At 37.7% G+C, this 13,240-nt stretch overlaps 1 protein-coding gene across 1 annotated transcript in view; it reads right to left on the bottom strand.

Annotated features, from left to right (window-relative positions):
* The window catches only part of BRWD1 (bromodomain and WD repeat domain containing 1), a gene marked incomplete at its 5' end in the record, with an annotated part of 50,590 nt that overhangs the window by 16,564 nt on the left and 20,786 nt on the right, over positions 1-13,240 (bottom strand). Inside the window, 13 exons of the mRNA XM_084277969.1 lie at positions 201-321; positions 600-755; positions 2,212-2,273; positions 7,208-7,319; positions 7,721-7,803; positions 7,922-8,046; positions 8,426-8,533; positions 8,614-8,730; positions 9,312-9,507; positions 10,363-10,451; positions 10,862-11,002; positions 11,557-11,647; positions 12,446-12,629. Of these exons, the coding sequence (XP_084134095.1) occupies positions 201-321; positions 600-755; positions 2,212-2,273; positions 7,208-7,319; positions 7,721-7,803; positions 7,922-8,046; positions 8,426-8,533; positions 8,614-8,730; positions 9,312-9,507; positions 10,363-10,451; positions 10,862-11,002; positions 11,557-11,647; positions 12,446-12,629 (1,585 nt within the window). The remainder of the gene's footprint in view (positions 1-200; positions 322-599; positions 756-2,211; positions 2,274-7,207; positions 7,320-7,720; positions 7,804-7,921; positions 8,047-8,425; positions 8,534-8,613; positions 8,731-9,311; positions 9,508-10,362; positions 10,452-10,861; positions 11,003-11,556; positions 11,648-12,445; positions 12,630-13,240) is intronic.

Below are 13,240 nucleotides of genomic sequence, written 5' to 3' on the forward strand. Positions count from 1 at the left end.
AACACTGCAGTTAACCAGCACCAGAGCCCTGCTACAAAGCCCCAGTAATGCCAAATTCAGGTACTGGACTACTGGCTTTCAGAATGCTTGTAAAGAGAGTAACTGCTCTTCTTACTAAAAAAGCATAGACACTCCATATACTTTCCACCACGTACAAACTCAAGGCCCTGTTCTCCCTTGTTTCTCCTGCTGGTACCAACCTGTAAAATCGGTTAGCCAGTCTTGTCCGAATAGTGTTCAGGTCTGTTGGATAAGCAATCACGGTACAGTACTTGGGATAGGTGCACAGGTCAACTGGACCAGCAAAAGCTGCTGAAATGTCTGTTAAAGAAACACAGATTAATTTAACTATTTCAAGGTTTGTATGCAACTAGCGTTTGTGCCAGGTGTTCAAGTGCTATGTATAATTATTCTTAATAAAATCTATGATGTAATGAAATATAAGAATCTCAGTACAAGCAAAAGTTCACACATTTTTATGTGCAGATTTACAGTACTGGATCACAGAGAACTTTAAAGGATGCTGTGGATATTCCAGGGACCTGCTTAGGAACGTAGTATTAGGAGAAAACTACCTAAAGGTTAGGCTACATGCTCACCAAGAGTCAGAAGCTGATCGATGCCACTGATGATCCGTTCACATGCTTCATCACGAGATCTCATCCCCCACTCCCCTTCTTGGGGTTTGTACAGCAGCTTCTCCACCTCTTCATAAGTCACGGAAACACTAGCTCCTAATTCTTCAGGCTGATCAACTGAAGGGTGAGAACACAAAGCCATCAGGTAAACTGCTTAGTACTCATGATTATTGAACACCTGTATCTTCATAACTGACAAAAAAATTCTTGCCTTAAAGTGGCATTTGATACTAAAACTATGGTGAAAAGTACACAAAATGCCTACAAATAGCAAGGATGTCTTTGATTTGCCTATTCTGCAGCTCTGAATCTTCAGAAGACTCTTTACTCTCTTCATCTAAAGACTAGGCTTAAAAGGAGACTTGAACTCAGAAGATTTGTATATAGGCTTCTGTTTTAAATGCATACCCTAAACTTCACAGGACTGTAATGCAGTTTGAGGCAATTTGTGCCCTCAACCTTTAAACACGTGCAAGACAGACAATATACTTTCTGAGATCCTTTCTGGTGTTTTTAAAAAATGTCCAAAAGATCACAGTTGTTAATATTTGTTTTGAATACAGCAGATTGATCATTTTAAATCAGTAAGAACTAGTAGAAATATGAAGCTGTGATGTATGGTTCTGTGTGAAGAGTCACGCTTCCAAAGACTAATGCAATCAACTGAACAGTTGAGTAGATTACGTATTATCTCTGGGTATGTTTCCCTCTCGACTTCACAGATTGGTCTTAGTACATCTGCACTTTCTGCACTTTCATAGCTTTTCATAAACAATGTTCCTTGTTTCATTTGAACAGCTGAAAAGGAACAAGCATGTGAAGGCTCCTGATCAGACACTTTGTGGAAGCAACTGCTTCTTTGTAGTGTAGAGGACAATGGAAATTAGCAGATAAATTACTTTTTACTAGCAGATAAAATTCAACCATATAAAGCATATAGGCTTACAGCTAAAAAACAAATGGTATCTTCCATTAGCATCCAAGAGTTGGCCCGTTAAAAATGAAAGGAAGAAAAAGGATAGGGTCTTTGTCAGTGTAACGGTGACTGTAATCCGTGAATCTGTTGTATAGAAATTCTAAAATACATCTCAGTAACAACTACTGTAGAGAAAAGAACCCAAGATTTAGTCAGGGTTCTTCCAAGGTTAAAACACAGAGCATTTTTTCCTTCGGCCATATAACATATTACAAGAAGCCAACTTTTTGAAACTTGACATGTGGAAGAAGTAGCAGTTTTTATTGCATAAGCCAGAGCTACACATTTCAAGCATTTCCTTCAAAATTGCTCTGGAAGATGCAGTGGGAAAAATACACCGGTATTCAAGGTATTACAGCCTTTCCTCAGATTTGGTGACTAAGAACTTTCTTGCCTAAACACACAAAGCCACCCTGCTGACACGTACCAGTTCCACCTGCTAAGTAGATATGCACAATGCTGCATACTGTACTCTGATGACTTTGTAGTGACAGTTACAAGACAGACAGGCATTATTTAAAGTCTTCTACCCGCATGAAATGAACTGGGAAAAGGGAGAAGCACGTTAACTGTTTTATTAAATGAGTTTCTACCTACCGTTATCGGGAACTGGTTCCATATCCCACGGGCTAAGTTTTTCAATTTCTCCATTGTCCCATCTGATTCATCAAGGTTAAAAAAAAAAGAAAGAAAAAAGAATTATATTGACTCAGAAGTAGTCCCTCCAAGCATATATAAATCACACAGTATATTTTCTTGTTATCTAAAAACAAAAGCATTAGCTAACAGTCAGCTGTCACAGCACAGCACAAAATGGAACCATTCTTTATAGTCAACTTCAAATTAAAGTTGTGGTCCTGAATTTGGCTATATACAGCTTACCCAGTATCAAAAAAAATAATTTTACGAAGCCTGTATCAAGAAGTTGCAGAAGAAAATAAGCCACATACTTCAAGGGGAAGACATGAGAAAAAAAAACACAGGAGAGGGCATTTTTTTTTTTTTTTTTTGCTAAGTACAACACTGGCTGTACAAGCCTGAGGGATGTTTCCGAGAAAGGAAGAACACTAAGTGAGGTACTTGGTATATTAATATTTCATCACATAAGGCATGCCACATTAATACAAAGAAAAGACCAAGGATAAAATAAAGAAGTTAAGAGGAAGCAAAGGCAAACATGGTTGACATTGGTAGTATGTACATTCACTCTGATACTTAGCCGTATGAAATCATTTTGAGATCTCTCCAAATCTTAGATTTGGGCAGATTTTTTTTAACAAAACAAAAGCCAGACTGGATCAGCTTACCACCCTATTGGTCCAGCCAGACCAGTAATTTCTATCTTTGAAACTACTACTGGGATATGCTATTTACGGAGACCGTATGGTCCTGGTACAAGTCCATTCTACTCTTACTTCCAGCATTCATGATCACTATATTCCTCTAACAGCATGTCTGTGAATACATCACAATCTATTTCGTTTAGAATCTGTTTATTTTTGTCTAATACCATTCTGAGCCTGCTAATAATACTCTTTCCACAACCTTGTGTGTTAACATGTTTCCAAAGTTCACTATCCCCAATGTTAAAAAAACTCAACCCCAAATCCTTCGTAACAACCCTCCCAGAGGTTTTGGTACATCTCTCTAACTCTGTCATTACAGAATCTGATGAATAGTATTTTCTTCATAGTCAATTTCAACTTAAAGTTGTGCTTTGCTATTCATCTTGCCTCTCACCTTTATGATTTTGGGAGTAACGAATGCACACCTTTCACCCTCCTCTTCCACCTAAGAGTCACTTTTTTTAGCCTTAACTTACAAAGCCTCTGGTACATACTCTTTATTAATCATTTTAGTTGTGTTCTCCATACCTTTTCCAAAGGCATTACATATTCCATTAGATGCCAAGACCCAGAATGCATCAAGGGCTAGAAATCAGTGAGCGACACTGTTTTGTCGTTGGTATCTTCTCTGATGGTGACAAACAGCTTCTGCAGCTGCTACCACACACACACAGAGCTGACACTTTGAGAACCACCAACAACTACCTCAGCATTTGTCTTTAGCTGAATCTATAAATGAGCTCAACGTCATACAAGCACAAACAAGACCACTGCTCCCACAGATGTTCCACCTAACATAGATCTGTGCTGAACATTATCTGACACTTCTTTAGACAGTCAGTTTTATGAGGTCCATACCATTAGGGTGATATTTGATTACTATGTGAAGTAACTTGCAATGTTCACAGCCCATGGGTATTTCACTGTGCACACCCTGCAAGAGGCTTAGAAGGCCACTGCGTAAAGCTGATACCAGCACCAATTCCTGTGGGACTCTGATACTCCAGCCTGAAATATGATGGCTTAGAGCCACTCTTTTGCACCCTGTCCTTAAAACCAACTGTTGACACATGGAAGTATTTGCTCCAATCCTATGTCACCTTTGTTTCTTTAAGATCTCTTGAAGAGGAAGCCTGTTGAGGACTTCTTAAGTACATGCTGTCCACTTTCCTCACAGGCTTACAAAGTCACAGAACTTCGAAAGGCAGAGAGGCAGTTCTTCCCTGCACAGATGCAGTGCTGCCTCCTTCCTGCAGCTAGGTTTACCTTTATGCTCAACAGTATTATTATAGACACATATCAGAAACTGACGTAAAATCAGTCTATACAGTTCACCATTTCTCTCCAGAGCCCTTTACTGCGATTCTCTTTTCAGGAGTTAAATAGGAACCTGCCAGTCCTCTAATACAAAGGCCCACAGTAGGACAGTTTGCAACTTTGCCAGGACTTTCGTATCAGAGTTCTTCAAACGCCTGGGTGAACACCATCTCACCATCTACTTCTTATAACTTAAATGTAGCTATTTGGTCTAATAGCTCCTGTGGATTTATTCCACACAAACTTAGAAGCTGAGATTAACATGCTCATGCTATTTTATAACTAAAAATCTGCTCAAGCAAGAGCACATCTCCATTATTTTGGATTACTCATTGGCTTTGAAAAGCCTGGATCCATCCACATTCAGCCTGTTTGATGCATATGAACTAACCATGGTTCTGAAGGCTTTTCAAGTTCATTTATGGAATTCAGCTCCCCAGTTAATGTACAACAGCTCAGTTGCTGGTATTCATAAATGTATATACTACTTCATAATATTGCATGAAAGACTTACCAATACAGTTTAGTACAGATTAAGCACCATTTTAGCTCTGCTTAAGTTTCATTCATCCAGGTAACACAATTTAATATATAAAAGCTGCTTCTACATAAACACCTCTTTTTTTTTTTTAATCTGGCCAATAAAATAACAAACATGTTCAATTTCTACATCTTCTATTTATGTACTATCAATAGAACAGTGATGGTAATAATTTGAGATGATTCCTAAGTGCCTGACAACCAGGATACCTGATAAGACTCAATTAAGTTACATGGCAATTACTTCCATTCATCTCATTCAAATGTGGTTTCCCACACTCCATCACTGAATGCCCTGAAGTTGTTTCTGGTATAAAATAAAAAGTACTCTATTCCAATAAAGTACTTTGTCACAGAACTGGCAAAGAACAACTGCAGATGCTCAAACTCAGCCAGACTAGCAAAATCATACCATGTCAAAAAGCCCCACAAACCAGATCCTGAGTGAAGAAAAGGGATAGCATATTTCAGTTTTTCCAAGACAGAGTCACAACCTTCTGTGTTTAGGTTGTTTTTTTCCCCATTTAAACAGACATAATTTAAAAAGCTTAACCATCGTTCTGCATCCGATGTATAAAGCATTTGAACCTAAGTTAAGAAAGCTACTGCTGCTGAACCACCTGCAGGTTCTTGGGCAGACAAGACTTGGAATTCCTGATCAAAGAATCATATTTACAGTAACATGACCCAGACAAGTCACAAAACTTAACTATACCTGTAAAACATTCCAGACATTTTCATATTCATATCTCACTAATCTTCTCTAGAAGCATTTTTTGTGAGTCAAGGTAGAACAGTTACATTCTACGCAACACCAGCACAAATCTTCAGAGAGATCTCTTTCAAAAGTGCTTTTTAAAGAGCACTACATTCCTTACCTGTTCAATTATTAAGCTGACTTCAAAGCAGCTCCAGACTTTCCTCTGTTAAAGGCTGGTACATTAAAATACTGAGTACCTTTTACTGTTCAAAGAAAGGAGTCTAGCAAATATGCTATAGACTCTTTTTTTGTAACTGGAAACTTGATTTTTGAACTGGCCAAGAAAACAACCAAAAACCTTATCTAAACTTACTCTTAAGGAAAACTGTGGTAACATAACAAATGAAAGGTGTAACATATGGATGGTAACATATATTCACTAACAATGAAACTTTGAGTATCGAGTATACTGAAAAAGACATACATAGGAAGATCCTCTGGTCATAAGAGAAAGAGGAATACTATGCAATCATTGATTACTCTCCTTACAGTCCTCCCTTGCTGAGGGTATCCAAAGCAAGCAAGATCCCACAACCATTCCAGACAACTTGGACAGGGAAGGACAAGGACAATATCCCAATTCTGAACACTGAGGTCCAGAGTTATCTTTGTTCACCTTTCTTCTCCTTTCTGTGACAGACCTCTTTGTTGACACGAAAGAAGGTGCACAGAAGCACCATTAATGTCAAACAATCATGGATGGATAACAGGGATTTTAGGGATAGTAGTAATTTTTCACAAAACAATAAAAAACTTCTGGGTCCAACCATCTCATTAACAGTTTGACTTGGATATTCCTGGTCTTTTCTGTTTAAGCAGAGAAAGTTTCTTCTACTCTTAATACCCTTGATTTGCTCAAGTCTGCCATGTTTTGAACAATGCACTTGACATATCATGTGCTTTCATCTAGGCAGTATTATCTCTTGACAAGGAGACCGGTCAAGGAGATTTGTCAGTTAGAGGAAAGACAGTGTGACACCAGTTATCCAGCTAATTATCATACAAAGTGGAAATCAGAAGGTGAAATTGCAAGTGGAATCTACAGAACAGGGAATATGGCATTACCACTAAACAGTGATGAAACTGAAGTAATGTCTTCATGTTTATGTGCCAAGCATAAAGACAGCAACATGTAGGAAACATATTCTACAGGAATCTCAAGTGATAGCATGAGATCATCTTAGATGTACATTTGCTCTTGTGGACTATAATGTGAAAGACAGAAGCATGAGAACTTGACGCGTAAGGATCCTGTCACCAGCAACAACAGAAGAGATTCAGCATGCCCCATCCAAAACTAATTATCAATGAAGAATAATGATTGTCACACACTGGAAGCATTGTTTGCTTCATGGAAGAGATTCAGCACTACTCATTACAGAAAGATATTCACAAATGATGTGAAAGAGGTCAGTAACTTCTTTTACCATATTGCCACTCACAAAAAAAGTTGCCACAAATGATTATATATTCACACCATGCTAGATTAGCAGCTTGAAACCATTAGGAAGGCGTAACACAGCCAGTAAAATCATTTGAACGATTTATACGTTCTCCTACCAACGAGCCAGCTATGTAAGAGGCAGACCACACTACTAACATTGGAAATGTAAAATCTTTTTATACTTACTTAACGCTGTAACACTGAAAGTGACTATCTGGATACTGAGGTTGATACGGTTCTTGACCCAACACTGTTCCAAACCACCACGCATCATCAATAATGGATCGGAACCTATCAGCTAGAGTAAAAAAGTCAGTTCAGATATTCTACTGAGAAGAGTTATTTAGTCAATTAGTTATAATTAACTATGCTTCTACTACATGCAGTTAGAAAAACTTTTGATCAATGTATTTAAAGATCTAATGCCACTGCTATTCAATAAAAGATGAGACACATTACTCTGATAAAAAAAAATGCAAGCGCTAAAATCTAAGTAAGTTTGCTACTTCTTTATAAAATAAGAAACGGGAACTAGAGTCTCAATATATGTTTTGAAGAGGGTATCTTAGATCTGTGGTAGTCCCTCCAAAACGCTTGTATAGCAGTAGGCTCAAGTTTCTAATGAGCAAATGGACCCTACCTGATGATTTCAAAGCCATTTACTCAAATACCTAGGAAACACGTACGAAACACACTTACAAGCTTGCCAGTTCCTTTGCCGTGCTTCATCATAAAACTGACGTAATATAAGGAAGTCAATAACATCCGGCATATCATGGTATCTAGGTAAGAAAAAGAATCCCTTTCATGTATGCGCATTAGGGCTGTAGGAACAGGGTTAAGCAGCAGCATATTTTTGAATAACTTTCAGAAAATAAAGAAAAGACATGATCCACATACCTGATGGAAAATGATTTGTCTGTATGTTTGCCGGTGGCATGGTCTATAAAGGCAAGCTTCAGGCAACACAATGTGGGAGGACCAACTTCATATCTAATTCCAACAATTTTTACCAATTCCTGATCCTGCAGGTAAGGACAAACAGTTTCAACAACCATTATAGTTCTGTGCATAGTCCAGACAACTAATTTAACACTACTTAATCAAGCACATGAAATCTACCCACATCCAAAAAGCAAAAAAATATTGAAACTGATTTGGTATTTCAACAGAAGACAGTCTGCCAGACATGGCATTTTAGATAGAGGTGTTTATACTTGGGTTCACCCCAGGTAACTCTGCAGATACTCGATAACTGAAGACACTTTTCCCTACTGTTTCCATAGGGAAACATTATGGGAAATGGCATGACCTCCCAAATTAATGTTTTGCAAACAGTTCAATACAACTATTCATTCACAGACCACTAGGATTGAACCCACAGTATCTTCAATGCAGACCTACCCTAAGGACGACTTTTCTCCATGGCTCCTTGTGTGGATTCAGTTCATAAATGTTATTTCTCCTAACTGCTTCAATGTAAGCTTCGTGTCCTTGTCGGAAATATATCACCTAAAACCAAATAAAATATTTAGAAACGATAATAATGTTAGTTAACAGACACATTTAAAGTTCTGAATCAATATTCCTACCTCATCGCCCATCTGAGGAACAAAAGGGGATCTTCGAAGAGCTGTGTCTGTTATCCAAACAGGAGGATGGCAATCATATGACAAATCCAAGTTTGCTGCTTGCGTTGAATCATCAGCCTTCACATTTAATAGAGAGAAAATTAGACATAATAGACATATTGCTGACATGACATCAAAATAAGTAATTCCATTTTAATTTACAGACAAAAACTAAAAAAGGGTAATTATTTAAATTAACTATAAACTTCAGTAAGTTACAAAGAGTCATTATTGTAACATACAATAAATTATAAATTCAATCCAAATATAAGTGGCCCCTATAAATACAGTGGCCGTAACTCCCTACATGCTCAAAAAGGTACATTACTTAAAAAAAAAGACAACAGTTCAACAGGCTTTGCCAAATCTAGTATCTGGTAAAGTTACTAAATAAATCACATTTCCCCTCTGACACCAGCAACCTCGAGAACCCTTTTTATTTTAAAAAAATCCAAGCGACTTCACTTGGAATGTTGATTCTTCAACACAAATCAGCAGATACCTTGCCTTTGGAATGGCCTCAAATTAATTAAGGGTACACTAGGTAGTGGTACCAATATCCTTGTCCATTGGCAATCACAATTACTTTTAACAGTTTCCAGTGAACTGGTCTAAAAAGAAATTTATTAAAGAGTGAGTAAAAGAAATTAACTGTATACCTCCTCCTGCTTTTTTGGTTTGGGCTTTTTTCTCCTTTTTCTTCTTCTTCTCTTTGGAGGAGAAGATTTCTCTGCTGACACTTCATCCTCTGAAGTGCTGCAGTACCTGACAGCTTTCCGTCGAGAAGTCCGCACGGGAGGCTGTAGGTTAATCCCTGAATCTGCAATCCAGTCAGAGTACCTGCTTGAAGAATCGCTGTCCGTAGCGGATGGGTCAGGGAAAATACAAACACAGAACCAGGTTGTCAACATTTCAGAATACTAAGTTCTCTGGGACATGTACCTGCAGATACTGACTACTGTTGAAAGCAGCATCAAAAGAACTCGAATGGCTTTGAGCTGTTGTAACAATTAATTCACTTGATGTCTTAACATCTTTTTTTTGAACAATAATTCAAAGCATGGTTTTTAAGCAGCCCTCAAATATGGTGGATTCTTAAAAAAAAAATAAAAAACAGTACTCTTCAACAAAATTGTACAATGACAATGTGGGCTATTTAAGAGCTCTCCCTAAAGAACACATTAGCCAAACACTTAAACATTTCTAAAGTTATATAAAGACACTTGCCCAGATCTCACAGCTATACATTTTCTTTTTTAAATATCTCTCTATTAATTTCTTAGTTCTACTACTACAGAGTTCTAGAAAGAGTATTTTAAAAGGCACAGTGGAAGGATTAACTTCAGTTAAAATTATAACCTTCTCAAAATTTTCCAACCATTTTTAAAAAGGAAGTAACTGACTGTTGCTGTATCATTTAAACAAACAAAACTACCTATCCCTCAAAAACTCATCAGAGCAAAATACACATTCCAGACTACCTTGCACTCCTTGTCATCTAGCAAAAAAGCAAAAGGATTCGACAGCATGCTAAAAGACAGAAATGTTTTGGTGAAATTCAACACCAGGTAACAATGCAACCTGTCAGTTAGGTATCCCACAAAGTATTACTGCCTATGAAGGACAACAGAACTTTCATACAACTTAACTCGCCAAAGTTCAAGTAAAACTCATTACAGTAAAAGCTGGGATTCATTTGTTTGCTTTTACCTAGAACTACTATTACTGTTGCTTTTCTTGTCGCTTCTCCACTCTTCTTCTTCCTCAGATGAGCCAGAGCCATCACTTTCTTCAGCTTCCTAAGTTTAAAAAGACACAAAGTCAATATTCTTTGCCTCAGTCTTCACTATCAACTGCTCTGCTCACCCTTCCCTGGGTCAATGGGCAGCAAGACAAGGCACGAAAGGGTAAAGCCCCTCCCACTGTAGGGGAAGATCAGGTTTGTGACTACCTGAAGAACCCAAGCATATATTAGCCTATGGGACCTAATGAGAGCAATCCCAGAGTCCTCAGGGAATTGGCTGATGTGTTTGCCAAGCCACTCTCCATCACATATGAAAAGTCATGGCAGTCAGGGGAAGTCCCTGGTGGCAACATTATGCCCAGTTTTAAAAAGGATTTTCATTGTTTTTTTAAAAGCCACATTTGCATGAAATTTCACTTATTGAGGAACTCAAGTTCAACAAACAGGACTCTGAAGAGAACTTACCTGCTCTATCAAGCCAAAGCAATCATCTCTTTCCTCATCAGAAGACTCCAGTTGCTCAATATTATTCCGTGTTCGGTAATTAGGATATTTCCGTCTATGGAGTCTACGCTTTGATTGTATTAACGAAGACTCAGAGTCACTCTAAATTACAGGGAGAAAATAAGTTACACATGTACTTATGTGGCAAACTTTTATGTGGGCAGAAGAGAGGCTAAAATCACCACTGAATGTAAAAACTCCAACGACATCATCACACCACAGCCTGATTGTGTAAAAAACTCATTTTCACAAGAAATAGTTTTCCTGTAAGCCAATGGTTTAAAATTGAAGTAAAATGACAAGGGAATAGCAATACAGCCTAAAATTCATCAAAACCTTTAACTCTCTCACTTGTACTTCAATGCTTTAGCATGGACCTACAACTGTCTTTGAAACTCCAGGAAGACCAGAACAACCCAAATGAAGCCTGCCTTAAAAAATTGCTACCAAATACCTTGGCTGGAAGGAGGCAAGATTGAGAGAAAAAAGAATTCTACGTATTCACAAAAATAAATCAAACCTTGCCCTGCAGTAAGAGGAAGCTGAGTCAGCAGGAACTTTGAAGACCATACCTTCAGAACTATTTGCTTTCATTTTTTATACCGTGACTTGTCCCCAGGCACAGAATGCCCATTTTCCTAGAAGCTGCTGCATACCTTTTCCAATGACTCAAACGACTTCTTCTTTTCTGTTGCATAAAGATCCCTCTCCTCTTCCCCTTTTGCAATTCGATATTCTTCCTGCTTCCTACAAGAAAATAATGAAAACCTAATTCTATATTTGTTTTCAACATTTGGCAATGCTGAAAAGTCAAACGATTTCTCTTTAAAGGATCTCCCTAGAAAACTCTAATTCCATTACACGAACAACTTCAGATGTTCCTACTGCTCTAACACTGTAACATATGCCTCCTCACTTCCAGATAAAGAAGATGGATATTAAGGAAGTCTTCCTTGCAAATACCACAATAAAATAAAATTTTTCAACTCCATTTTTAATCCACATTTTCCCTGTGCAATCTTTCTACCCCTCAACACCAGAAGAGCTTTTTAAAAGCTTCAGATATATGACAGGACATAGGGCTATACCGTTAAAAAGAAATATTTATCTATCAGTACTAATTCTCCTTTTCACAGATGCCCACTGATAGTACTTTTGAAAGCAGCTAAATGTTTTAACATTTGAAGTGCTCATGTGCTATGATCAGAAGCAGCACTGACCTGGAGTCCCACAAAAAGCACGATCTCTCAGAGCTCTCTCATATAAGCAAGCTTAACCTACAGCCCTTTCCTTTGGAAAAAGCAAGAATCTAGGTAATCTAGCTGTCATTTAAGATTACTTAGAATACTGAAACATGGGAGAATCGTTCTCTAACTTCCATTTATTTTTGTTGAATGGACTACTTGGAAGTTTTAAAGCACAGCTGACCACAGCACTGACCTATTCCACCTATTTTACTTTATGTCTAATAGCACTAGGTTTAGAAAAAACAACATGATGCATTCTCTCCAGCCGTATCGACAGCCCAGTAAGCTGTCTACAGACCTGAGTAAGCTTGGTGGTATTTCTGGTACAACTACTCTTCGTCTCCAGGCCTGAAGGTCTCGCTCAGTAGCCATCTGACTTCGAGGAGCATTCTGATGCATCTGACGTACTCCTTCAACTTGCCCACTACGCCGCAGACCAATATTTGGGGGAGACTGGATGTCGAAACTTGGTCTTCTAAAAGCTGGAATATACAAACAAAAATTTTTCCCAGACTACACAGAATTGGAACCTTGTTTCTTCTTACTACAAGATAAAAAAACCACCCCACTTTACATATTCTTATCACCACAATCATAAGTAAATGACTAACTGCCACCTTTCTTTTCTATAGGACAGTTTCCTACAGTGAGATTACACATATACTTTTAAAATGTCTATTGCTACTACTACTTTAATAGAGTGAAAAGAAGTATAATGTGGCAGAGGTGTTTATCGGAACTGTTTCACTCATCTCTGAGAATGGTGAGTTTCTAAAAAAGCACTGAGCTTTCATAATAAAAATTACAAGGACGCAGATCAGAAGAGTGCCCAGTATAAGTCTATAAAGAAGGGAGAAGGGAAGGCAATTTGAATCATCGTAAAATACTTTTTTTACAAGCTTTAGAGACAAATAAATGTAGCTCCTATAAATGTTATCTGAGTACTTTACAAGTAACATTAAATATGCCGCAGTCTGCAAGAAATATAATTAACGCTCTTTAGAAAGAAAAGCAAAAGGTTTTGTTTTATAATTTAATTACAGGAATAGCAGTGTTTTAATGAATAAAAAGATTACAATTAGGTATCACTACC

Source organism: Gallinula chloropus, assembly GCF_964237585.1.
Source record: "Gallinula chloropus genome assembly, chromosome: 1".
NCBI lineage: Eukaryota > Metazoa > Chordata > Aves > Gruiformes > Rallidae > Gallinula > Gallinula chloropus.